The sequence below is a fragment of the Idiotropiscis lumnitzeri genome, chromosome 1 (genome assembly GCF_059441095.1).
Source record: "Idiotropiscis lumnitzeri isolate Australia: NSW breed Sydney's pygmy pipehorse chromosome 1, RoL_Ilum_1.0, whole genome shotgun sequence".
Taxonomy (NCBI): domain Eukaryota; kingdom Metazoa; phylum Chordata; class Actinopteri; order Syngnathiformes; family Syngnathidae; genus Idiotropiscis; species Idiotropiscis lumnitzeri.
The window spans coordinates 4408843-4436820 of NC_142391.1; the positions used below are offsets into that span (position 1 = coordinate 4408843).

Consider the following 27978-nt stretch of genomic DNA (forward strand, 5'->3'; position numbering starts at 1 on the left):
TGGTGCACCCCCAAAATGGCTTAGAAACACCCATGGTTGAGGATACACTTGTTATGAACAAATACTGATAAGTGATAAGCCCCTGATATTTTCTCATGCCACCCTATTACTCATTAACACTTTATCTGGCAATTTTCTAATCTACGTTGTGATGTATTAGAATAAAAAATAAATTAAAAAAAACAGCCACACTCATGCTCAGCAAGTATAGGAACAAATTTATTTCAGTGTTTAAAACAGATAACCTTGTCATTATATTTCTTTAGAAGGCGGCGATAATGATCATATATCATGTTTGAATGAGGATCAGGCAACAGTGGTTGAGAAAAACAACAACAAAACCAATGCATGAAAAGACATTAAAAAATATGGCAAGAGTTATGTAAATCGATAACCAGCCAACTGGAGCCAAAAGGCGTTCAGTCAATACATCCAAAGCCCCCGCTTGCAAAAAAAAAAAAAAAAAAACAGCACATGCAATAATAATTATTACAGTTTCTTATTTAAAAAAACAAACAAACAGACAGCAGATTAGCCTTTAAAATTTCCTTATAGAATATAATCTTTACCCACTTAATCATCTATCATTTTTTAACCAGTGGTGTTTTATCGTTTCAAAAGAGAATGTGGGGTGCACACGGGTAGGGGGCATCTCCGGTTGGCAGTGGTGTGTTGGCACTTAGAGAGCCTGGCACGCTCATATCATACAGAGATATTCTATATATTACATATGTATATGATTCCATTTTATAATATATCAAATTTTGTTTACAATGGAAACCCAGCACACCCCACATACACACCACTCTACATTTGAACTTTTAGGAGGAAGCGCGGATGGGAAGTGGTCCTAAAATCATCAACAATAGTGTTCTGATCATTTTTGAAAATACAGAGAAACAAAAGCATCAAGGCAACAAATAAAATAATAGTTGTTTTAGTGAGGAAAATAAACACACCAAGTGGGAAAAAAAATGAAGTGTCATGCAAACACTGTCCCTCTTTTCAAATCAGTGTGTGTGTATGTAGTGTATAAATTTAAAATGTGCCAAATGGTACACCACTGTGCAACACAAACTAGCAAAAAAAAACAAACAAAGAAAATACAATGGTTGTCAGTCGTTTTTTTTTTTTTTTGCACTCCACACGCAATTAACAGTTAAATAAGGTCGTTTGCTCACTTAAAATTTGGCACCTTGCGTCAAGTAGAAGCTGGCGACATCTTTAGTGTTTAAAAAAATGGGGAAAAAAATGTCAGTCCTTTTTTTTAATGGCAAATAAAAAAAAAAAACAAGTTAACATGTATTTGTATTGACTTTAACCTACCAAATGTTACGCGCAAAAATAAAAACGTCACCCATTCACTCCCTTCAGGGTGTTTTTTGTTGTACTCTGACTTTCTTTTGGGGGGTTGAGCTCAGGGGAGGTTATTAATGCATATGTAAACTATTTTTAAGGTAATGTTGTTCAATGATGGATATGTTTACCTGTTTAATTTTGAATCTAAACTTTTATAAACATTTTTGGACACGTTTCATTTCATTCATTTCAATCATTACCATATGTTGATAATACTTGTTTAGCCACGGAAAATAAATTTAATGCAAAAAAAAAAAAAATACTTATAGGGGAAGTCTAGCACAAAAAAAAACTCTGTGGGCCTTCACGAGTCTAAACGTGGCATTCTGATTATTATTGCATTTGCGGAATATGCGTGAAACATTAAAATCCATCCGTTTTTTAGGCATTTCAGGGGGCGACCATTTTGTCACTTTCTGTCGCATGAAAATGACATCACAGTTGCTCAGAAAACAACCAATCATGTCTGATCTGTTTTCTTAAGCTGAGTTATGATTGGTCGTTATCTGAGCCCTGAGCAATCGTGATGTCATTTCTAGTCGACAAAATGAGGCAAAATGGCCGCCCCTGAAATGAATTTGAAAAAGGTGGATTTTACAGCATAAGCGTATTCCACAAATGCAATATTAACCAGAATAGATGCATAGAACATATTCTTGTCAAGAAAATGTTTGGGGTGACTGTCTTTAAAGAGCACATCGGTAGTGGGAACGCAACAGACTTTCTATGAAGCGTTCTATTATTTTTCAATAGAGTTTTTAAAAATTGCACCAAATTCTGACAATTATAGAGGCCGGGACATGGAACCATTTGAGAGTCCTTTAAGGGACATAATTGAAAAAGGAACATTGAACATTTGCGTTTAAAAAAAAAAAAAAAAAAAAAAAATCGAGATCACAGATCTTGATAAGGTCACACCCACACTTTAAATTGAAATGCGTGGCGAAACGGAATAGAAAAAAAATATTAGAACTATTGATACACTACAAAACAAAATTAATGATAAGCAGCGAGTTGAATATCAGGATCATTTTCCATTAGTTAGCCACATGAAAATACTTTTCACATGTGTTTAACTAACACATTTGAGTGTTATAGCTCACACAGCTTCTTGGCAATTGGCTAACATGCAAATACTTATTGTGGCTGTAGTGTTTTTTTTTTATTTTTTGTAATACATAAATGTACTGTATGAGGTTCTAGTAGTGGCTCACACCAAAAAAAAAGACCAGATTATTCTTAGTCAGGTCGGGCAGGAGAATAAGAATAATCACAGTTTAGGTTTGCATTAACATTCTGCCTCTACTCATACTGAGCATGTACTGTGGTAGCCCTTCATGACGATGAGGGATTTATAAGTCACCTGAAAAAAGTCCATCGGTAATTCACTGGCACCAGCAAATTAGTAAAAATTAAAAGAAAAAAAAAAAGCCAACCAATCAAAAACATTTTTTTTTTTAAAGGTAGGTAAGGATTACAGCGCTGTCTCTAAATGTATATATAACCTAAAGGAAACATTTTTCCCCCCAACTCAAGAAAACGTGAGGGCTCCTTAAAGAATATGGTAAATGACAACAAACGAAAATCGACCCCGAAAAGAAAGCAGAGACAATGGAAAAAAAAAAGTCCTTGCAATACGAGACATTCCTTATTTTTTTTCTCCTTTTGTTGTTGATTTTTTTTTTTTTTTTTTAAACAGCAGTTCAGACTCAAGTAGGACTCCGTTGTGAGGAAAAACAACGAGAAAAACACCTTCAAACCTGGTCCATAAATTAGATAAATTAAAAAAAAAAACTCTTAAAATCGTCACCATATTATATATATATATATATATACTGCTAATTTACCACTCGGCTCTGTGACGTTTGCTTTTAAAATCCCAAAAAGCCATTATCACAGTATTAATACTATTCAGAGAAAAAAAAAACCTTGATGCTAACTTTTTTTTTTTTTCCTGTTGTCATTTTTATGCCAAAGACGGTGTACCACAGAGCATTTTTGTACACGGCTGTTGTGTATATGTATTTACAAACAAATATACACATACAACGCACTTATTTGCAGACGTCAACGAAGGCTTGTCATTCTGCTCCTTTTCGCCCCTCAACAACAGCAAACAATTTTTTTTTGTTTCGTTTTTTAAACAAATTGACTATACAGTAAAAAAAAAAAAAAAAAAAGTAAACAGAAGCACATCCTGATATATAATAACGAGTGAGCGACAGCGTTAGGAAGCGTCTGATCGGGACAGCATGGAGTGAGAAGGCGGGTGGGGGAAAGTGATGGACACTCCGGGTCGGTAGCCGGGGGGAGGGGGAGGGAGTGTTTGTTAGGGGGTCGGGGGGGGGGGGGGGTGAAAGCAGGTTGCAAACGTCCCTGTAAAACCAGAAGGAGGGAAGCTGTGCATTTCAACCTAAGAATAAATTAAACAAAAATGCCCCCCCCCCAAAAAAAAAAAAAAATCCAAAGAGATAGTTCTCTCAATTTAAGGTGGTTGTCATTATGGATTTTTTAAAAAAAAAAAAATGTTATTTATTTATTTATTTATTTATTTTTTTCAATAAATGTTATTTCTTTAAAGCTGCATTTGCTCAATCCACATTTGGAACCATTTCTTGCCCCTCTCATGCTCTGTTTGTCTTACATGTCTTTCCAATATCTCAGGGGTGTCAAACATCGGCGCCGCTTGAAGGGTTCAATCCGGCCTGCAGGATGAAGTCAAAAAGAAAAATACCCAAAAGACATTGTGGTGGTGGGAATTGGAGAATTATTATGCTCATGTAGAAAAATGACCTGAAAATAATTCCCAGCTCTTCATAAATTGATTTCATTTTAAAGTGCAATACTACATTTCTTTTCAGTTCCAAATAACTGTGACTTAAAGTTTTGTGCCTTTATATAAAATCACTGGGATCAGAGAGAATTTTCTTTCCATAAGAAATCTGGAATTGCTTTTTTATACATGAATAAAACATTACTGGTCTGGCCCCCTTGACATCAAATTAGGCTATAAGTTTGACACCCCTGAAATATAATCTGCCGTATATTTACACTTGTTAAGACGTTTTTAGTTTTTTGCCTATTTATTATTATTTATTTTTGCCCAATTGCACTTCTCACACACTGGTGGGTACATTCATCGATGTGGAGGTGGAGACCAAAATCCCATTGTAGCGCTCGTCCCCCAGCGTCCCTTCCACTCACCGTCTCAAAGTCGGGTGTGCCAGGCCCATCGAGGCAGCGGTTTCTCAGACACAAGCTGCCCAGAAAAGAAAACCAGCACGATACGCAAGAGAGGGGAGGCGTTTTCTTTTTTTTCTTGGTGTTGCTTTTTGTTTTGCAGGGGATCTTTGAATGTGCTGGACAAAAAGGAAGTGTGTGTGTGTGTGTGTGTGTGTTGCGTTAAAAGTCGAGCGCACTCGAAACAGGATTGTGCAAAAGGAGAGAGAAAGGGGGCGAGGGTGGGCTCACACCAGGTTGTACTCTTTGAGGTTGAGCTGTAGGATGGTGTCCTTGACGGCGGCAAACACAAAGCGGATGTTCTCAGTGTCTGTGGCGCACGTGAAATGGGAGTAGATGATCTTGTCGCTGTCGGGGTTTAAGTCCACAAACATCTTGAGGATGAACTCTCGCGCCGCCTGCGCGTCCCTCTGCGGACCTGGACAGGGTACACATGGACAGTAAGCTATGAATGATTTGGAAAAATGGTGTAATTGCCTTTGCAGATCGGCGTGCTTATCATGGGAGTTTTGTGATGTTCGAGGATAGACTTTAGGCCGGCACGATGTGCCGTTTGAACATCGCAATGGCGATGTGCGCATGCGCAATAGTTACATTGTAGGACGTGCGATTTTTTTTTGTTTTTTTTTTAGAACACGGAAACTTTTGGTTTGTTTCATAAAATCAGCACGCTACACTGTGCTCTACATTGTTGAGACGACACAGACCGTCTTGCTCAACCCCCCCCCTTGCTAATTAGTTATGTGATTTAAATTTTCTAGTTTCTATATCGCAATGTACATCGCAGCCTCCGCAAAAATCGCAATGTCAGTTTCTTTCAATATCGTGCAGCCCTAATAGACTTGCATATTTTGCCACATTTTTAGTCAAATGGTTTCCGCACGCTTGTGGTGCCTGCTGCTCGTCTGCGACGTGGACCCAGCTCCAAGGACTTCAAGTTCTAACCGGCATTGTGCCGTGGCAAATTTGACCAATTGGTTCAACCACGAGTACTTATGCTACGTTCACACCAAATCAGTTCGTATGGGCTGATATTTGCGGCACTAGAAACTGAATGTCAATATTATTGATTTGAATGTGAATTGCTAAACTTGAATATTTGAATTGAAAACTGAATTATTGAATAACATATTACATAAATTGTCAATGGAAAAACACAGATTCAAAGTGAACAATAAATATACAATTTATGAAATTCAATAATTCAGTTTTCAATTCAAATATTCAAGTTAAGCAATTCATATTCAAATTGATAATATTCAGATTAATATTCAGATTCAGTTCGTAGTGGCACAAATATCAGCCCTATAAGTTTGAGCGTCGTTTCACCGCCGAGGTGTTCCTGGAGGCAATGCTCATTCGCGGATATTACCATCTTGGTCAACTGTTATAAAAAATATAAATAAAAAAAAAAAAAAAATGAAAACCAAGCTCTTTGCTCACTTTTCTGCAAACCTGGTCACTTTTTTATTAATTTTTTTTCTGACCAGATAGTGGTAGCTCTGCCATAATGCACAGACGGCAACGATCATTTTCTCCTCCATCCTTCTTTCTTCTCTTTTCAAACAAACAACCAAGCGTACGTCAGAGCTGATTGGCTGCTGTGACGTGACACGGAAAGTAAAATTATTTTTTTTAACCGCACCGAAATGCTGAATGGGCGAATTTTCTGTGCGTCGCTCCGCACGGATCATTTGCGCCGCCCCGCACGCAACCGCGCCCCGCTCGCGCCAACTCCATTTCAGTGTCGTTGCCGGAAACGCTCGCAACGGCTTTGTTGTGAACGTAGCATTCCAAAGACAAAAATTGTTTGAGGCGATACGTCCTAAAAATATTTCAAAACCACGAGTACATAGCGCACACCAGGTGTCTTCAATCCTGTTCCCCGGGTTGCACTGTCCTGTCCGTTTTCCTCGCTGCAGCACATCTGATTCGATGATCAGATCATTAGCAAGGTCGGCAGAAGCAGGAAAACGATCCCGATTGCAGCGGGGAGAGACGGAAAACAGGTAGGACAGTGGACCTCGAGGAACAGGATTGAAGACCCCTGGCGTAGCGTGTGTCCTTGATGAATTCACAATCTCACCGTCAAACTCTGGGAAGTAGTCCACCAAGTGCGAGTAGGAGATCTTCTCCTCTAACAGGTCTTTCTTGTTGAGGAAGAGGATGACGGAGGAGTTTTGAAACCAGGGGTAGGTAATGATAGTCCTGAACAGAGCTTTACTCTCCTCCATGCGGTTCTGATGAGCAAAAAAAACCAAAAAAACAAAAGCAAGATGTTCTCGTTAATGATCAAATCAGCATGTTGTCAAAATCTTGAATGAATACGAGTTTGTAAGAGTGTGACCTCGTTGTCGGACTCCACCAGGACTTGGTCGTACTCGCTGAGTGCCACCAGGAACATGATGGAAGTGACGTTCTCAAAACAGTGGATCCACTTCCTCCTCTCTGACCGCTGACCACCCACGTCCACCATCCTACGGGGTGGGCGTGAGGGCGCGCAAGTGAGAATTCACGAGAGTATAGAACGCACGCACGTTCAATTGGGGTGTGACGGTACATTAATTCACGTTTGGGTATTTTCGGTATGTTAAATAACTTTAATTACGGGTTGGCGTACAATGGGTCTGACGGTGCAATAACGAGGCACCAAAAATAAAATAAAATAAATAAAATTAAACGTCTCAGTTTATGACCGTGCACGCAACAAATTAGGCAAGCGGCAGGACGTCTACTTCATAAACAAATAGTGAAGCTCAGCTTCAAGCAAATCATCGAATTTTGCCAATCTGTCAAATTTGTTAACTGTCGAATCTGCAGGTGTCAAACTCAAGGCCGGGGGCCAGATCTGGCCCGCGACCTAATTTTACGTGGCCCGCGATGGGCAAATCATGTGCGTCAACTTCCTGTTTCTAGCACATTTTCTTCACTTTTAACAAAATTGAGATATTGCTATTTATTTGTGACCAATCCTCCCCTTATAAAATGAAATCAAGAATTGTTGGACGAATGTTTATTGACTGGCTTCTGATTTCTGTATTTCCATCGTTTCCAACGTTAAGGTGATCATACATTTATATGGAATCGCAGTCATAACGGACCTCCGAGGGAAACCAGAACTACGATGTGGCCCGTCCACAAAAATGAGTTTGACCACCCTGGTCTAATCGGTTGCAGTTCTACATGTTGCTCTTTTCCTAAAAACAACAAAGTACTGATTTTGCGCTTCCGTAAACCGATCATAACTGAGCTGTTACGTACAATATACAGGTTGTTCACAAAGTCGCTTAGCAATTTAAAAAAGTATCATTAAAGCATTTAATGACGTTAGATGGGTCTCCATACACTTTATGGACACGTTTATTTATTTTTACTAATCCAATTCAATATGTTTTACGCAAGTTTTTATTCACTGAAAATGCCTGATTTTTTTAATTAATTGCATTTTTTCCCCCCCTTTTTGTGCCAAACATGAACCGAACCGTGACCATCCAAGGTACGAACAAAAACCCGATTTTTGACGTACCGTTACACCCCAAATGTTCGCCGATCCTTGACTGAAGAATCTCGGGACAACTTAAGGAGGGATTTGTTTCCTTTGATAGGTTTTGAATCCATCAAAAGTGTGTCCAAGAACAACATTTTGTTTGGTTTGAAGAAAAAAAAAAAAAACCTTATGAATACATGACGGATTCAACCCCTTTCGAAGCAGATGAAGCAGAGATCTTTAGTGAGTTATGCGTCATGTGAGTGAGCGAGTCATGCATGCCACCGCCAAAGCAGCCCACTTTGAAGAGGGCACTGTAGAAGTCTAAAATGGATGCCGCTCAGTTGGGCGCTTTTCTGAAAGGCATTCATTTGTTACCCGCTTCTTGCAAAGTGTCAACACGCGCGTTTTCCAGAAGGTGTGAGGAATGTCGACGGGGCAGAAGGTGAGCGTGAATGCATTTGTCATCAAGATGACTTAAAAAAAAAAAACGCCACACGGCGTACCTTCTTGAAAACACAGAAGGACAAAGAGGGTCAAGGGCAGAAACTATCAGTGGCGGGCGGTCAAGGCCTTCTCTGCTGGCCTAACATAATCAAGAAATAATGATCATATTCTTCACATTGATGTCATATCAGATCCTAGTGTTGAATTTTTAGGTGAGAGTTTTTATCCAATTAGAATTCAGCTAGCTTGTGTTGCCAGGCAGATTTCATAATACCAGTAGTTGAAGGTGATGAACACGTCTTGTGACTGGATACTCGCTTGTCAGGGGGGGCGCTATACGGAATCAACACACCCAAAAGTCGTAACTGGCGACCATTTGAAAATCAAAATTATATTCTTGCTTTTTTTAAAACCACAATGGCCGAAGGAGGGAATTTAATTGCGAGGCCATTTTCAAGACGGACCTCTCACTTGCTCAGTAGTGCATAAGTGTCTTACTGTTCATTATTTGTCCAGCCACGGTGTCATAAACGATCGTATTTTGAGGGGGATTGATTCAAGTAGGACTTGACTGAAGACCTACGTGTGAAGTGCACGGCCCGCCACGGGAAACGATGATCCCTGGGGCACCTCGGATGAGTGCTAAATTCGAGTGTGACTTGCTACCTTTTGGAGAGGTTTAAATAATAGACAATCTGTAGTACTTTTAAATCGCTACCGTGGCACAAAATGCCAAAGGAGATTGTGAACGCCTAATCACTTTTAAGTGTCAACTTCTTCTGAGGTTTTATTTGAAAGCGTTTGGACAATCAGGTGTACTTTAAATCTCTCGTCTCCGGCTGAGCCATTCAACGAGCGGCTCTGTGATTTGAAACACTGATTAATAGTTGTGCATATCCTCGAGAGGTTTCAGCTTTCCAGAGCTGTTCTCCTTGATGAGGTCGCCTGTCAATCTTTGGGGACTTTCAGGGTCCCAGTTTCATTAAGTCTTCATTTGAGAAGTCACTCACTTGAATCCTTCACACCGATTCGGCGCCCTTGTCAAGCGGTGACGGCAATGACACCGTTCGAGTGACTAATTATGCAAACAGATGCGCAGGTGCAAAGCTTGTCGACCAGGCGAAGGATGGTCCGTGCGCCGGTCGTCAATGCAAGGCCGCCCTCTGGTGTTGGCCCAGTCCAACGTGGTCCGCTGAGATCCGGGGCCATTATAGGCCCTGCAGGACCCGCCGCCCAAAAATAGCGCGTCCCTCCAATGTGGAGAGGACGACCTGGTTTCTTATGCCAGCCATAAAGGAAAAGAGGCGATGAGGAGGTGACCCATTTACGACGATCGGGCGCCAGAATGTAGGACTTTGTGTTCGCTTTCGATTATTGTTCAGTAGTAGACAGCAGCGGGTAAAAGGAAGCGGGTTCGGGGAGGGGGGGGGGGTTGTATTAGAAATAGTTTATCGGGGAACGAGTTAATGTCAATTTAAAAAAATAAAATAAATTAAATTTGAACGTGAGCCTGCCGTGGCATCTTTCTACCTGAAAATGATGCTCTGCAAGTCGAAGGGGTACTCTATGATGCCCGTGGTGGGAATGCGCACCCTGAGCACATCCTGCTGAGTGGGAAGATAGCTGGGATCTGCAATGCGATCCAGATCGGAAAGATAGCTACAAGGCAAGCCGGGCAGAGAAGAAAAAAAACAGACAGACACGTAGACACAAAAGAAAGACAGGAAACAGTTACATAAAGCGTGACAGGCAATTCGAGCAACCCGCTGCCAAGTGTGGAAGTGTGGCTCGATCCAGTCAAGGAAGCTTCTCAGGAAAAAAAAAAAAAAGGCCAACACTCAGATAAACAAAAACTTTGTGTCACTGCTCCACCAACGCCGTTTTTATGATATAGCTCAAAGATATGATGAACTTTGATAGTTTGAAACTTGAGTAGATGAGTAAAGCAGGGTACATACATCCGCACAATTGTGCAGAATTTGAAAATTTTCCCTCACCTGTCATTTGTCCAATGACTAAGAAAGATTATCCTAAGTGATGCACGGTATATTAAGTGATTTCCAAATATCCTGAGCAACCATATATTTTGGTGTGCACTAGGCCCGCGCGATATGCGGATTGCACATCGCGATTGCGATGTACGCATGCGCGATTGTCACATCGTAGGCCGTGCGATGTTTCTTTTTTTGTAGAACACGGAAACTTTTGGTTTGTTTCATAAAAGCAGTACGCTACACTATGCTCTGCATTGTTGCGACTACACAGACCATCTTGCTCACGCCCCCTGTTAATTAGTCAACGGGAAAAAGGTATAAAATGCCGTGGTGCGCGTATTTCTGTCAAGTGGCCATCCCAGAGATATATAATAAACAAAGAAAAGTCTTCCCAAATAAAGCTATTTGAGTCATTTGGTGAAATTTTTTCTAGTTTCAATATCGCAATGTACATGGCAGCCTCCCCAAAAATCGCAATGTCATTTTTTTCCAATATCGTGCAGCCCTAGTGTACAGCATCTTAAATGATTTTTCAACTTTCTTCCTGAGTAATGTGTGGTGTGGTGTTTGCCAAGAGTTTTTCCTCAGGACTGCCAATCGTAACTCTTAAACCAGTTCAATACTTCTGATCGCAAATCCTTGAGTGTGTGTGTGTGGTCAACACCAAGTCGGGCTGAACCAACGACTCCGTGACCGCGACGTGAGAAACGGAATCGACTGCAATCAGAAAGCTCACAACTGATTGTGTTTGTAAGCATTTGCACGCCAAATTTTGTTTTCGGTTGAGCTAACGGTTAGCCTGGTAGCTTTTATTTCTTCTTGTATGACGATTACTTTCGTTTTGTAGTTTCTGGCCTTCTCGATGCACGGTGCTGCCTCTCACAGGTTAGTCTTGGTACTACAGACATGAGTGTGTAGTGCGTCCTGGTGGTCACATCATATACTACATTGTTTAAAAGCAGTAAGAACACACATTGTTTCTTCATCATTAAGTCATTCACTGCCATTGACGGATATAGACGCCAAAAGCGAAATTTATTCCACCTGGGATGGCATGGAATGGGTTTAAAAAAAAGAAAAGAAAAAAAAACGACGCCTGTACCCCTCTTTATTTGACCGTCTTCGGCTCTCATCTTTTAACTTCTGTTGCCGACAGTGATGGTGGTATCAGTGACAAAAAGTAAGAGGAAAGTCCGCACTTGGAAGCTGACAAAGACGGTTTGGGCAACTCTAAAGTCAAGGATGGCAGGAGGATCTTTGACTTTATCACAGTTGCAAGCCCTCTTCATCACGTATGAGGTGGTTGCCCGTCCCAAGCGAGAGTGCAGCCTTTGGTTCCGGTCCTGGGGGGGGGGGACAGAACCTCAACACAACTAAACACAAATCACTGATGTCTAGTCAAGCTAAACAACGTTTGGCCCTCTGGCTTTTTTTCAGGGCAGGTTTGAGCTATGTCCCGTTTTTCCCCAATTGTGGCCATGACAGAATGTTTAGCTTCCGTCCATCAGTGCATTTGTGCCCGAGTGGCGGTTACGCTGCAGTCCTGGAATCACGTCAGGGGTACCTGAAGATGACATTCTCCAGATCAAAGGGGTACTCTATAATGCCCGTGGTGGGAACACGGACCCTGAGCACGTCCTGCTGGGTGGGGACGTAGCCGTCGGCAGTCACGCGATCTAAATCGCTAAGGTAACTGGAGATATACATGTGGATATACATTTGGCAAACACGTATGGCAGGATATAATCTTCTCGTTTTTGGTCCCAGTGATTCCCAACCACTACTGTGCGGTCAAACGAGTGATCACAGGTGTGATGAGGGAAATGACCCAATTTCACTGAACTGGTTCGAAAATAATTAGTGACCATAATCAGAATACTTTCATTTCTATGCCAGTGACACGCAGAATAATAACCTGCATAGCCACTTGTTGTCACTCGTAGAAGAAAGATTTATTTCATCGGAGAGAGCAAATTAGTGAGTAAATTGAGAAAAGCTCAAAGTGACATTTTTTGGGGGGGGATTTTTTTGATCATGTAAAATTTGTTACATGGCCCAGTAAAGGTTGGGAAACACTGCTTTGTACAACCTGCAAGCAAACAGATATAAATCCTGTAATACATCACGTCAACAGCCAGGGGGCACTAACAAGTGCGCCACTTAAGGCCTCCACACACCAATTTGACGTCGGAAAGTCGGCACACGCCGTCCGTTTGGTGCAGCGCGCGACGTCGTGAAGTCGGAGCCGTTGTTGGGGCGTCTTCGGATGACAATCGGGTCGGGCTGCCGGGTTAAATGAGCGCGGGAAGTGACGAAAGCAAAAAAAAAAAAAAAACGGGGACAATTGAAGTTATTTCTCAAGACCTAAATGAACGGCGCTCATTTTCACAAGTCCTCTCTGGACATAATGAGAGCGCTAAGACGAATTAATCATTCATTCGGGAAAGAATGCCGTTATTCAACATTGACTCTCGCCGGCGATGGCAGGGAGGGGTCCTACATCTCAGGCAGAAGGTCCGGAGTAGTTGGCGTCTACGTCGGCTTTTGCGGTGTGTGCGTCCGTCATTTACCGATCCGGCGTGCTGACTTCAAGGCAGAAGCAACAGTTGGCCACAACGGCCGACGTCGGATTGGTGTGTAGAGGCCTTTAGATGTGGTTGTATGTCTTTTGTAAGAGAAGCCGGACGAGCTTAACCCTCAACAATTTAAAAATAAAAATAAATAAAAAACAGCAACCGTATTTCCTCAAATACAGAACTCCCCCGCATATTCATGTTGAGTTGAAATTAGCAAGCGTGGTCATGACGTCATGTGTACTACAGATGCTTTTCCTCACAAAATCAAACTGTGTTTAAAACATTCAGATAGAAAATAACAACAAACTAAACCAAGACTTGGTCCATTCCTGTAATGTTGCCAGGTATAAAATCCACTTCAAACAAAACAAACACCTCCCACAAATAGATTTGGCCCGTTCCCGACCAAGGACGACAAACGCCATTTTATTCAATGTCTTTAAAATGTTATGTTAAAGACATAAAAGAGCGCTTCGGCGCCTCTGTTACGAAACTAAACGGCAGCGAAGGAAACAGCTCAACCGACGGATTGAAGTGGGTGCGTCTTACCGCAGTATTCAAAATGACTCGACTGTGTCTTTAATGGCGGTTAGCAATCAGGTAGACTGTAAACTCTCCCTCAGTTGAATTAAAGTGGAAGACTTTGACGGGGTTTGCGCAGCATTAAAGATAATTATAGGTGATGGGGAAACTCCTTTTTCTATGTTGGTCAACATTCCCATAGACTAGGCGTGGGCAAACTACGGCCCGGGGGCCACATGCGGCCTGTTCAACAGACAAATCCGGCCCGCCGAACTTGGAAAAAAAGTAAATGAATAAATCTAGTTCATGTTTTATTTTCTAAATACTGTGGGGCTTTTTTTTCTAATACATATATATTGTTGTAATGCTTTTGTTCACTTTAATTTCAAATTAAATGTATTTTTTTCCCTCCGATGAGGTGAGGTTAGCAAAACACTCCAGCCATCCGCTCCTGGTCCGGCCCCTTTGTCAAATTTTAGAACCCATTGTGGCCCGCCAATCTAAAAGTTTGCCCACCCCTGCCGTAAACTGACAAATTTGCTCCACAGTGTTGTGTGCTTCAATGTTTATGATTCTACTGAATTTCCTGACTTTGTTTTGTCCACGCCGGCTTGTTTTTTTTTACATTTTGCTGTTTAAAAAAAAAACGTGTTTGTATAAATAGTAGATACCTCACCCCAGTACTTGTGGAAATACGGTGGACAACATCACAAATGAGCTAAGCTAATGTAGAAGACAAGAAAATACAAGAACCTCACAACCTCTACATTCACACAAATCCAAACAAAAGGTGTTTCTTTCATTTCCATCAACATAACCAGCCAAGTCTGAGGCCACGTACTATTTAGTGGAATCGGAGAGCTGGTACTCTCGGCGGCGATCGTAGGCCTCCTGGATCCCCGGGTCGGACCACAAGAATTTGATTGCCGCGATGTAGGGCTGGTCAAAGCCATTGATCTTTTCAATGTCCACTTCTTTCACCAGCATGGCGTTAGACTGCACAGACCAGGGAGATAACGAGGAAAGAGATTGGTCACGACGCTTTACGTTTTTCTTTTTGATGTCGTAAACTTGAGGATGTTTCTCTTCAATATTTGCCGCGGTGTGTGTGCACGTATTCGCACCAACGAGAATGACAAGAAAGTTTCCATGTAAACTAGTGATAGACCGATTATCGGGGCCGATATATGGCATTTTTTCCCGATAATCGGCATCAGACTTTTTTTTTTTTTTTTTTAAACTTTCAAGGCCAATAAATTAAAAGCTGGTTTATTTTGGCTTGCTGCAGCGCACTTCTCGCTCTCTTTTTGCTGCGCTCGTGGCCCTGCCTGCAGAGGCAGATTGGCCCACCCATAGATTGGTTACGTGCACAGACACGTTGTTAATCACTAGTAGTTTAATAAATATGGACATTATTTTCCGACTATAAGCCGCTACCTTTTCCCTAGATTTTGAACCATGCGGCTAATACAACGGTGCGGCTTTTCTGTGGGTTTTTTTTTTTTACGGGTAGGGGTGCTCTGTAGTTCAGAAAATACGCCTTTTTTTCCCCCTCTTGTGTCTGTTCTGTTTCAATTAGCAAAGTTTTTGCCGTGTTAAAAGGCACCGTTCTTCTGTTTATGTACCTTTATGTGCATTCACAGGACAAAATCGTTCTGTACATGCATTTTTTAAAATGTATTATATATATATATATATATATATATATATATATATATATATATATATATATATATATATATATATATATATATATATATATATATATAATTTTTTGATATTATTTTTATTAAAAGAGTTGCTGCGGCTTGTATACAGGTGCGCCTTATAGCCTGGAAAATACGGTATTCAAATTTAAAGACATTTAAACAAAGTTACGTTTTGGAGTTTTTATTTTTCAAAATCTTGACTCCATTTTGCCCCCCTTTTCAAGAAATGAATATCAACTTCAAATATCGGTTATCGGCCTCCATGACTGTGACTACTAATAATCGGTATGGGCCCTGAATAAAAAAGCATATCGGTCTATCACTAATGTAAACCCGGCTATTATGACAGAATTGAAAAAGAAAATGCCATAAAGGTGATTAACAAACTTTTTGGTCGTGTGGACTACATTCCCCAGGTATCCCAGGAGGTATTTATCAGTCCTCAATTAGAGTTTCTCTCGGGGACGGAATTGAGGACTGGTGTTGCTCTATCATTAAAACAACTGCGATAAGGTGTACGGGAGGTGTGGTTGTGTGTCACACTTCTTACCCGGTTCTGTTCATATTTGTAAGGGATCTTTAAGTTCTCTGTGGCCCGGATCATGGCCTGCATGGAGGTGAAGATGTTTTGGTAAACCAGTCGGATGAAGCCTCTCTTGTCTTCGTCGGAGTAACCGGCGCCGTGGATGATCCTCATCTGCTTGATGAAGGTGCTCTTGCCGCTTTCTCCCGTGCCTGGGAGGGATGAACGCAAAGCACGTACGTGTTTATGGGGTGAATTCAACGTGATCAGAGACAACACAAGCCTTGTAAGACTTGCATTACAATGTATGTATAAATGTTTTTTTTTCTCATACTATATGTGCTCTGCAAGTGACTGGCAGCCAGTCGAGAGAGCGTTCGGTCTTTCGGCCGAGGACAGTTGGAGTAGGTTCCAACTCACCCTAGACTTTGATGAGGAAGCGTGAACATAGATGGCGCCATTTGTTTGGGTTTCTCAATTCAATGACTTTCCGATACCAGTTTCAACCAATCAACACAAATTGCAGCGTACGTTACAATCACAATACGATACATGAAAAAAAGTCAATCAAATTTGCTCAAAGCAATCACTTTGGGTAAATTCCAAGGTTCGTACTTGTAGAAATGCGACGCAATTGGAAGCAGGAATCCAAGACGGGGAATTGAAAAGCTTTTTTTTTTTTTTGCCTGCGCTGTTTAATATTTAGAGTTGACGCCCGCTCTTTGTGGGAAGTCTGCATATAACACTCACTAAAATGCACTGGAGGATTTTTTTTTTTATTATCCAATGCACTGTTTATGTTTTAAATTAATAAGACTATTAATAATCGGTCATCTGTATTTTTAAGCCAAAAACAGGCATCAACATAAAAAAAAACTCAGTGTAAAAAATAAATATATATATATATATATATATATATATATATATTACTGCTGTCAAGTGATTACTTTTTTTTAACTAATATTAATCACAAAAAATTCCATGATTGATCATGATTAATCACATTTCTCAACTACTATTTTTGTGCGAAGCTTATGACAGATATTTACTTGAATAATATCTTGGAATTGATGCAAAATCACCAAATATAAAGTATATTTAATTTAAAGTTCTAATAGTTTTCTTGGATTCTTGAATACGATCTAAATGGAGACATCTTTGCAGACATTTATTTTCGACATTTCTCAAAACTGCCCACAAGCGCCAACACTCCAGCAGTGTTGGTTTGGAAGGCCCAGTGGTAACTTGAACACAGTGTTTTGTTCTGAGACGTGCTAAAGACAGCTAATACGGCACAATATTTGCAAAGTATGCAAATTATTTTTTAAGTAAATCAAACTGAGTTATCATTTTTTTGGATTAATCACCTGAGTTAATGCTTTAATTTTGACAGCCCTAATATATATATATATATATATATATATATATATATATATATATATATATATAGCTAGTTGTTTCACCAGCTGAACCGTGAACATTATATTTCGATATTCCAAGTTGATTGAATTAATTGGTTGCAAGTGCTCACAATCGACTTCTTATCTTTTTTGGAGGGAGGCTGCTTGAAAAGTGAGCGCACTAAAATGATTTCTAAGGAGGAGGAGGATGCGCTAATTTAATGACGTTAATTAATCTGGCCTACATTCCAACTTCGATGCCGAACTGCCTGCGCCGACAGTTAGCAGCTTTCACGGTGAGCTTGTGGGAGAACATGAGGATGTCAACAAGAAAAGATGATTTCCAAGAGAATACAGGAAACCAGAACATCTGCGTTAAAGTCCCCAAATGTACCCATTCGCTTTGGGGTCTTCTTTTTTTCCCCCCAAGATCCCCATCCTCGGGCCATGATGGCATCGCAACCTTACCGAGAGAATCGAAAAAGGGCTCCAGCACATGCATAATATCTATAAAACACTCATCTCAGCACCACCTACATTCAAGGTTTTTGAAGAGCAGCCATGTTTCTGTCACCATGGCAACCTCTCTTACTTTCTCTCGTGTTTTTTTTTTTTGGCCATTGTTTGTTTTTTTTCTTCTTCTCCTATCAAACCCCTTCACTCTTCCTCACTTTTGCAGCAGACAGTAAATAGAACGGCCTCAAGCTCACTGTGCTTTCCGACTCACACGTCGAAGGGGGGCAAGTTGGTCTGAGGTCAGTTTGGTCTGGGTGCTTACTAATCAAAAATGATGCAGGATGATACGACATACTTGATGATACAATAACCCTCTCCTTGCCTTGTCTCGTCTTCGAAAGGAAGGAAAACTCCAATTTTGCTGCTGGGATTTGCTTCATTTCTGCCGACAAAACACAAAACAAGCTTTGAAACTGCTTTCCAGCTCGAAAGCACATACCTCGGGTCAAAGGTTTTCAAAGTGGATAACTCACCGGGCTTCTTTCTTATCCTAATTGGCTAAATGAGCTAACTGTGATAACAAAACTCAAACTCATCTTAAAACCTTAGTCATAAAAATTAGCGTTAATTCCGACGGGAATTTTATTTATTTATTTATTTTTTTTAAATCAGGCTTTTTGAACTGTATTAATCAGAACAAACAAAGTCCAACAATAATTTAGTTAATTTCTACAGAAACATTTGCAAGTAGGTCAGTTCACAAATGACAATTCACAACCCAACGAGGGTTTATTATAATATTTCCTTCTCGATTTTTTTGGAGCCACAGCAACTCCTCTGGACCCCTCGAGATCGGTAAAAGAGCGGCGAGCGCTCGTGTCCCGCTGGTGAATGAAGGCAGCTTCACGTCGCCAACTTCAAGTCTGATTTATTTCTCGTGACGCCCCCATCACGAGATCTCGCTGCACTGCTTTCTCCGTAACTGTCCCTCTTTCACCAGCCGACACACTAGCGGCCTCTGTCTCCCACACCCACCCTGATATACGCGTCTCCGAAGTCAACAATCGTGAAAATGTGCATTTTTTTTATTATTTTTTTTTTTTGTGAAAAGGAGAAAAAGGAGCCGACTTATTTTTTTAAATGCATAAAACACAAAATGTGGTTCTGATCCTCTTCTGGAACCTTTCCCTGATGCTAAGTACGCTATCTCCCCACCTACACATGAAGACACGTAAAACAATGCCCTTTTCATGCTATGACGATGAAAGCAATCAGCCGTATCAAGACCGTGATGCACGGAGTGGATGTTCTTAAATAGTTTGGCTGCAGATACCATTTCCAGCGGAGACATTTTGGAAAGGATCGACTCATAATTCTAACATCAGGAAAACATAACGACCATGTGAACTTCTAAAATTTATTTAGGACGATTAATGTCAGAATATTTTTGGGTTTATGAAAGGATCCTTTAATATTATCATGCAGTCTGAGGTATTTCTTCATGGATACCCCGTGGAACCTTCAGTTATGAACTTAATTGGTTCTGTGACCCTGTTCATAAAGCAAGGCAATGTTTCCCAATGAAATGAATGGAAATGCAATTAATCTGTTCCAGTCCCGTGATTGCGGTAATTTTCCGACGATAAGGCGCACTTAAAATCCTTTTATTTTCTCAAAAATCTAGAGTGCCCCTTAAAATCTTTCAGTTTGTCGTCTTTAATTCAAATTCATTCCTCTTTACTTTCACGTTCTCGTCTAATCGCTAGCCAGCATGCAGAATTTTCTCAAACCGGAATTAGAACTACATTCTGCTCCCGTGTCGAAGAATCATGGAAAAATGTAATCCCGCGAGCCTAATGCTGCGCTCAGACCGAATGCGAGCTTAGCGCTTGTGGCAGTTCGTTTCCAACGTTACAATGTGGGACAATATTATTGCAGTCTGTGGCACGGAGAGCGAAACAACACAACCGGTTTCCAATGGCTTTCGGGACCAAGCAAAAAAAAAAAAAAGGATCATGCTTTTGAAGAATGGCAAGTTCACATTAAAAAAAATATAAATAAAATCTTATTTGGGTTTTTTAAAAAAATGAACAAGACCCCAGGGTTACCCTTTTCGAGCCCGAATATTGTGTCATGTAAACACAATCGGGTTACCGTTTTCAAACAGGGATTTGGTTTGTGTTCTTGTTCTTTTGTGGTCGTGAATCTTGTTTTTTGGAGTACAGGAAGTACACGTTTGTATAAGTTTGGACGTCTGGCGCCAACTCGGAAATACAACAAGCGAAGGTAAACAATCAATGAGAAATTCAGATACGCAGTACAGCGGCACCTTCATGGCGGCAGATACTTATTTGAGTCATCCGTGCGTCACCGTTTAAAATTAGAATATGCAAATGCGGAAGTAACTCCGCTCACGCATGTAAACGGGTTATACCGAATGTTTCGGAAATTAACCTGAATATTGATTGCATGTAAACGTTGTCAAAGATCCGCCCGGCCAAGCAAAGTCTGTTCGTATACCGAAAAAAGTGCGTAAATAGAGGTTATTTTCCGATTAAAATGACGAGTGCAAACCAAATTGTTCGTAAACAGAGATACTCGTAAAAAAGTTCCAGAATATGTCGATGTTGGCGATAGCCGTTCATCCTCTTCAACCAGTCTGTGTAGCAGATACACTTACAACATCTTATTACCACACGTCTTAACTCAGCGGCAACGGGAAGCAATCTTGTGGTAGAGCAAACAAATACGACAAAAGAATTGAAATGGTTGCTCAAATGGTCGGGCAGTTTTTTTTTTTTTCCTTCTTTTTAAACCGCATCAAAAGTGTGGTCTGCATGGCTTCGGAGGTTCACTGCAGTGCAGCATGTTGCTCATATTAGGAGGGAAATGATGAAAATCTGAACTCTGACTTCATCTTCGCTGGCAAAGAAAGAGAAAATGTGCTCGCACACTCACACAAACACACGCACACACACGCACACACACACCGGTTTTGCTGGGCAGACCAACTATATAACGACCAGAACCACTATCAAATATCACAGTGCTATGAGAAACAAAGGTCTTTTTATGCAACTAAACATTTACTACAAATACGAGAAGAAATTGAAGCATAAGAAGAATTAGAAGGTGAGGCAGGAGCTCCTCACCAAAATGCTCTTCGTCTCCATTTTTTACTGCATTTTCTTCTACACATGACTCACGCTTATCCGTTCACTTCTCCCACTGCAACATGTGCAGAGCACGCTTGTTAGTTAGGCATCTTAAGGAAGCCAAACTATAAGTTCTCCCCCTAGTGGTTGACTGACTAGTGACGACCAGTTGAGAGAAAAATGAAAAAAAAAATCGTTGATGAGCAGGTTGATATAATTGATTCGGCCAAAAATCGGGACTGTGTTTGAAATTGTGCAGCCCTATTTTGGCTTTTATCGCGTCTGCATTTCCCAGTGTTTCCCGCGGGCTGATCGACGACGTTCGCCGACTTCGTAAATGCCGGTTTGCGGTAACAATAAGATCAAGAGACACTAGTTGGAAACGGCAACGAAGAGGGCGTGTGGGCTAGCATGGCAGCCGGTGGTAGCAAGCGAAGCATGAATACGTCCCCCTGAAAGAAACTGGCAAGGCTACGTCCCCCACGTCCTGCCACGGGACATCAACAGTATGTGGGACACTCGCCATGTAGCCTCAATCACCCCAAACCTCCAGAGAACCAGCCGTGCCCCCGTTTGTGAATTTGTGCGAGCCAGGGACAAATGCGTACAACAGTTTTTTTTATTTCATTTTAACCGGAACATATTGTCAATTTTGCATGCGCAACAGAGTCAAGAATAACCTCATAATAATTGTCGATCTGAAATGATGGAGAAAAGAAAAAAAAAGAACTTGAATGTGTTACTAACATGTTTAACATTAAAGGGGAACTAACCATAAGGGCTGCAGCTATCAAATATTTTGGTATAATTAAAAATATTCAGATCAAATAAAATAGATTATGCATTTTGGTTTGGTTAAAGATCAATTATAAATACAGAAAATATATATATATTTCACATAATAATAGGGAAATAATTATTCACTGAAGCCCCAATTCGATTTTCAGTTCCTGATTTCTATCCTATTTTTAAATATCTTTTAACAAAATGAATGGCTCACTTTACCACCAAAAGATGTAATTTTAATATCTGTATTTTGTCATTCTTAAAAACAGTAACTTTTTGCAACTTAACAAAAAAATTTAAAATAACCTGAATTTTCAGTTAAATTATATTTTTGTCTTACCAGTTTTTTGTTAGTGCCAGAACATGAAAATAAATACATGTACAATAGATTTGACTGTTATCATTTGAAATGCTTTTGTGATCAACATTTCCATATGGATTTAATTTTATTATTTTTTTTTTTTAAATCGAATCACATTTTAAGCGCTTTCAATAAATTTTCAAATCGATTTTTGATTAAGCGTTACATCCCTACATAATAATAAACACGCAATTGGTTGAAATCGTGTGTAAAAGCTGCTGTTTTCTCTAGTGTGTGTACGAGATGCCCCCCCATTTGCTGGCATCCTTTATTACACTGCCGAACAAATGTATTTCTTTTTTTCCCCCCCGAGTGCCAGGAACATTTGAATGGTTTCTGAGACAAAAAAATGACATCAGTTTCGTTGAATAGGCTCTACTTTTAGAGAACGATATTTTGGACAGTTAATTGATTGCCAATTCTTTCGGTGATATCAAAAACGCTCGTCATTTATTCTCTAATAAAAGCAAGTTTAATCCAATTTTGCACGACGACTGCTAATACAGCAAGACGAAATTAGCATCCATTTTGCAGCTTGCAGTGGTGATATTTGAGGGACACACAGGTGGGGGCGTGGTTTCCGCCAACTCAGCAGACACGCCCACAGTTTCAGAGCAGAGACAACGGCTTATTTTCTACCATTTTGATGCCTCATTCTATATGCGTGTCGATTTTTGGGGAATCATTCACATTTGGCAGGGTTATCTCTTCTCTGTGGCGTGTCAGGCCCTGTCTAATGCTCTCCAAAAGCGTTACCATCACCTTAGTTGACACATGCGCACGCACACACGCACACAGAGGAGCAGAGCGGGAAGATCCTTATTGCCATATATGATCAAGAAAAAGACGGCTTGGCATCAGACGGGGAGGTCACCGCTAAACATCTTGAAGCTAACCCCTCATCCTCTCTCTACTGGTTCTTCCTCGAGTTAAGACGACCTAATCAATACCCCAATCAAGACCGTACTGATCAGACCTCGGTGACTGACCCGAGATATTACAAAGAAAGACTCCGGACTTGAGAGTCCGGGGAGCTGTTTGTGTAGCCAGGCCAAAGCTTTGAGCTTAAAACTTTTTTTTTGTTGTTTTGACCAAGTACAGGCAAACCAGTGGTGTGTGCAAGCAGGAAGCTGCCTGTATGACCCGATATGGTGACCGCCGGCAGACGGATTGTGGGCACACTGCAGCAGGAACCCTGGCATAGTGATTTTCATTTCTTTAAAAAAAAAAAAAAGTGGCTAAGCTCGCTAACCCCGTGCATTTGCCGCTCTCTGGCTTGTATTCATTGAGCCTGAGAGCACTTTGGATATGTAATACGACTATAATAAGCATCCAAAATTTAGCTGCATGCTTTCTTTTTCTGTTGTGTATTCTTCAAGAGGTAAAAGTTCAATGTTAGTTACTCCGATCAAACACATGCTCTGTAGGGTTTAAGTCTTTGAATTGACAAGTGGGGCACGGTGCGATGCTGAGGACCCTGGGGAACATGCTTTTTGTCCGCCTTAATGCAATAAAGTGTAATTGCACATCCACTCCAGTAGTTGGCAGCGGCGCGCTCATTGCCCAATGTGCGCAGCGAGTATTCACGCGAAGGTGTAGGTTTATTTTGCAACGAAAATGCTATTATTTATAATTGCGGCGGAGAGTGGGGCGTGGCGCGAATTGTTTTCTTGCTTGGGGGGGGGGGCGTAACAAAAAATGATTGCAAAACACTGGACTAGCGCAATGTAAAATTCGACATTTTTAGGTCTTGATGAGCTTCTTTGAAGTTTTGGCCATGTATTTTGGATCTTTTGCTGCCACCTGTTCTCAGGAACATTCTGGATATTTGGTCAGCAACATTCACGTCTTAGCGAAAACAAACACAGGCCACCAGAAAGACTCAGAGCGAGACAAAAAATGTTCATCATCTATTTTCTTTCTTTCAACAGGTTCAAGTGACAAAATATTGACAGCTTTTTTTTTTGTTGGATTTCAGTTTTGATTTCGTCAGTACTGTGTCTTGGCACAAAACTGCGAAAAATAAAATAATCTAGTCTTATTCACAGGACGACACATAGCAAGAAATATGACGTGAGTTTAATGTTCGTTTAGCAAAATTGAATCGATAAGAATGGAAATTTGATAAACGGTCGGACCCCGAAAATAAAATTTAAAAAATTAGGTGAGAAATTTATTCAATTAATTTAATTATAGTACGGCAATAATGTTCATAATCATAAGACAGTTTAATTACGAAATATAAATCAATCTATATGCTCTTAAAACGACTGGCAATATGTGGAACTCAGCTCTGAAAACAGTCGGTAGTAAATAAGTTAATTCACAAAAGTTTAAGCCTGGAATAGAGTATTTTTTTTGTAGAATATTTGCTTTTTTTTTTTTTAATTAGAAATAAAATGGTACCAGAATACATCGAGAACTTCTGTCTGTCAAAGTTCCCATCCTATCTAGTAAATGACACTCGTGATTCTTCCTGCTCCCTGCCGTGCGTTATGGAGAGACATTGGGTAGAGCTCAGCCACGGGCCTGGGAATAATAGAAAGAGGTGAGGTGAGGGGGGGGGGGGGGGCTAATGGGAGTCAGTGACATCTCAAAGTCTGAGCGGCGGATGTGTTTAACCAAGCCTATTACGAACTCCTGCGCTAATCCTGCCTTTGCATGTCCTTATCCAGACGTCCACAGAAAAGCCTTAACCCATCCTTCTCTGGATTTTTTTTTCTTGTAAAATGTAACCAGCAGCTTCGCGAGACTTCAGCAAATCTCATGAGACTTTGGCTCAGCAATTAACGCCATTTGGGTTTTTTTTGGGGGGGTCATAAAAGGAAAATTGGCAACCTGTGACGATAACCAGCAGACCATGATGTGGGAAGAAGGGATGAGTAAGAAGAAGAAATGGAAAAGGGAAGAGCAGAGAAAGAGGAAGAGCAACAAGTTAACGAGAAAGTGGAAGGAGGGAGAAAAAGCGGAGGAAGCGCAAGATGAAGTGGAGGAAGGAAGACGAGAAAAACGAAGGAGAGATGATAAAGTGCCGGAGGAGAAAAATGAGGAAGGAGGAAGAAGATGAAGGAAAATAGGAAGAAGAATATGGAGAGAAAAAAAATCGTAAATCTGCCAATATTTTGCCAATCGTAAAAGATTAAATTGATGCGCCACCAATTAATACACATTTCACCTCAAAATCACATCTTCGTTGCGGACATATGTGATAATGACTCACTTATTTCCACGTTTCAGACTGTCCCGCGTGTGTCGGTGCATTACATTTTCACTCTCGACACAAAATGTTACAATTTGCCGTTTATTGATGGTTATTTGACTTAACATGACTTGTAACGCGCGTCCTGCAACATATCAGGAAAAAGTGTAGCGTAGAACCACACACTTATTCCGGTGATCATGACTACATTTAATAATAGTTTAGCGGTTTATCATGACTAAACACTTATCTGTTAATTACTACTCGGCCTCCGTTGGCGATAGTTTTACTTGTCAAAATTGTCGCTCGTTCGCCGCCATGTAGACAATAATTAGTGAGTTTTAGAGGAACGGCCACGCTAGCATGCCAACTGCAGTCGTAGGCTGAAGGAGTTTCCTGCACGAAAGTCAGAATTGAGGAAGATGCCATAATATTTAAAAAAAAAACAACAACAAAAAAAAAACATTGTAATTGGTTGGTAGAGTCCAAATCTTCCGTCAGCCAATCACAAGACGCGGTATTTTCAGATCAAGTGCGTGAAAGCCACTCGCTCACTCCACGAGCATTTTACGCGGTTCCGGCCCGACTTCTGTGAAACGTGTCCTGTACACCGAAGTACTTTTCAGGCGCTTTGTTACAGCTGCAACTGTTATGAAATGCGCCATACAAATAAAATTGCATTCTAGTTCTCACTCTGTCGCCTCTCATTCATTTAGCTGCCTCTCCGAGTCGTTATCAACGTTTACACGTAATCAATATTCAGTTAAAATCAAAATTTCTGAAAAACTCGTAAAAACCCGTTTGCATGTGTGAGACGTGTTGCAGAGAGAGCTACAAATAGACGTCACTTCCGATTGTTACTTTCTGCCGTCAATAAAACACATTCTAGTCACGTCATCAGGTCGCTTTCGTTCTTCCTGAAAAAGTGCACTTTTCAGATGCATCTCTGATCATTTACCTCTGCTTTAGTATTTCCGGCATGTTGCGTGCCAGACGTAAGTTCTTATACGCACGTATACGTCTACGGTTCCACTGGACTCTCCAGATGCGATGCCCAACTCTATTTATGTCAATCTTCAGACTTCAACCCTACAGACTATTTGATCCTAAAGAGGAAACTCGAAGGTGAGTAGCCGCCAAAACCATCCATTTACGATCGCGCTTCTCCTCATTATGGCGGCACCAGTTAATCACAAGACAGAACCTCTGACCCCAAACCAATAACAAAATGTTTCTGGAACATTGGGGGGGCGGAGTACTTGAAAAGAACATACAAACTCCACACAGGGAGACCAGAGCAGAGATTCAAACACGAGCAACCTCAGGACTGCGAGGCAGACTTTCTAACCATTAGTCCACCATGCTGCCACATATTTAAAAATAAATGAGATGATACAAGAAGGTGGAACCTGATTGTTCCGTCTGATGACACACCACAGCGGCAAATTGTTAAATACTGGTGTTGGGGCTAGCAGTTCATAACATCAACTAGCATGTGGTGGCCTGTTGGTGCCAGATGCTTTTATTGAGTAACTTCGACATGTAAATGAGCTGCCCAGTCAAAACATGCACTTCCACGAATAACACTGACAAGTATCCACATTGTCCTCTTGCACAATGTCTCTTTTGGGGCCTTTTTTTCAGCGACTAATATCCACTTCCAACCTCAAACATGCATCTGTTGGGGCAGAAATAACACGACTCTGCCTTTGCTCCTTGCTAGCACGTTTGCTAGCATTGGGAAGAAGAAGGCCCCAGTGAGGTAAGTTTTCTATTTAAAAAAAAATACAATAAAATACAATTTCAAAAAGACGACACGTGACAGTGATTAAACACGCAGCACTCACCGAGAAGAAGTAATTTGAGCTCCCGTCTGGAATCTCGCTTGTCTCGGCGAAGTTGCTTGTCAATTTCGGCATTGATTCGCTTCGACTCCTTCGCCTCCTCGCTCAGGCAACAAGCCATCATGGACTCCAGAGTCATCCCCTCCGCTGTGTTTGGCCAGCCCCGTTCGGACCCGAAAAACACTCAGCGTTCGGCGTTTTCCTCCCACCACCACCAACCCCCCAGCGAGGGTAAAAAAAAAAATCAGCTGCGGTCCTCGCGTGGACGTGGGGCGAGGGGGAGGGTCGCTTGGTGGTGGTGGTGGTGGTGGTCTTGTCAGGACCGGACCGGGCCAGGGAAGGAGGGGGGGAGGGGAAAAGCAGCTCGGGCCTCGCTGCCAAGTTGTGCCCGATCTTCTCCGGTAGGGAGTCGGGAGAGGAGAGTAGGAGGGCGAGGGGGGGTCCTCCGTGAGATGCGCAACTCGCCTCTTGTGGAAAATGTCAATTTGATCTCGACATCCAACAGACGAGAAATCTGAAGCCGATGCTAGCAAGCTAACGCCTGGGTAAAACGCCGAAAGGACGGACGGACGGACAGCACCGCCGCTAGTCGAATGTTACCCCCGCCCCCCGTAGGCGACGCTTTCCTTTTCTCCGGCTAAAAAAGACCCACAAACCGCCTGTGGTGATTGGGGACCTGATGATATGGAGCGGTTCCGCCTTTATGATGTAGCGATAGCGGCGCCCATCACCCCGATGCAGTCCATTTTGACGCTAAATGCGGCATGCAGGTTGTCACCCCCCCCTCTCACTGTTTTTCGTTTAAAATGGAGCCCGAAATGAGGGGTCTCCGCTGTTGGAACAAGGTGGGCAGCGAGTGTGTCCGCCAACCTGATGCATAACAGGGAGGAGGAGAAGCTGGAGTGACAGGAGGAGGGTTG

At 41.3% G+C, this 27978-nt stretch overlaps 1 protein-coding gene across 3 annotated transcripts; it reads right to left on the minus strand.

The window, feature by feature from the left end:
* Nucleotides 1–198: 198 nt before the first annotated feature.
* Nucleotides 199–27967, minus strand: LOC148342851 (guanine nucleotide-binding protein G(q) subunit alpha-like). 3 transcript variants are annotated; one of them, XM_088311686.1, is made up of 8 exons: nucleotides 27062–27967; nucleotides 15885–16069; nucleotides 14467–14621; nucleotides 12092–12220; nucleotides 10064–10192; nucleotides 6947–7076; nucleotides 6686–6839; nucleotides 199–5017 (listed from the first exon to the last, which is right to left on the minus strand). In XM_088311686.1, exons 1-8 carry the CDS (start codon nucleotides 27195–27197, stop codon nucleotides 4827–4829), a joined length of 1209 nt encoding a protein of 402 aa, XP_088167812.1. In that variant the 5' UTR covers nucleotides 27198–27967; the 3' UTR covers nucleotides 199–4826. The 3 variants fall into 3 exon arrangements, with proteins under 3 accessions (XP_088167812.1, XP_088167802.1, XP_088167794.1); XM_088311676.1 differs by lacking the exon at nucleotides 10064–10192 and having other exon boundaries at nucleotides 27062–27966; XM_088311668.1 differs by lacking the exon at nucleotides 12092–12220 and having other exon boundaries at nucleotides 27062–27963.
* Between the last annotated feature and the right edge of the window lie 11 nt (nucleotides 27968–27978).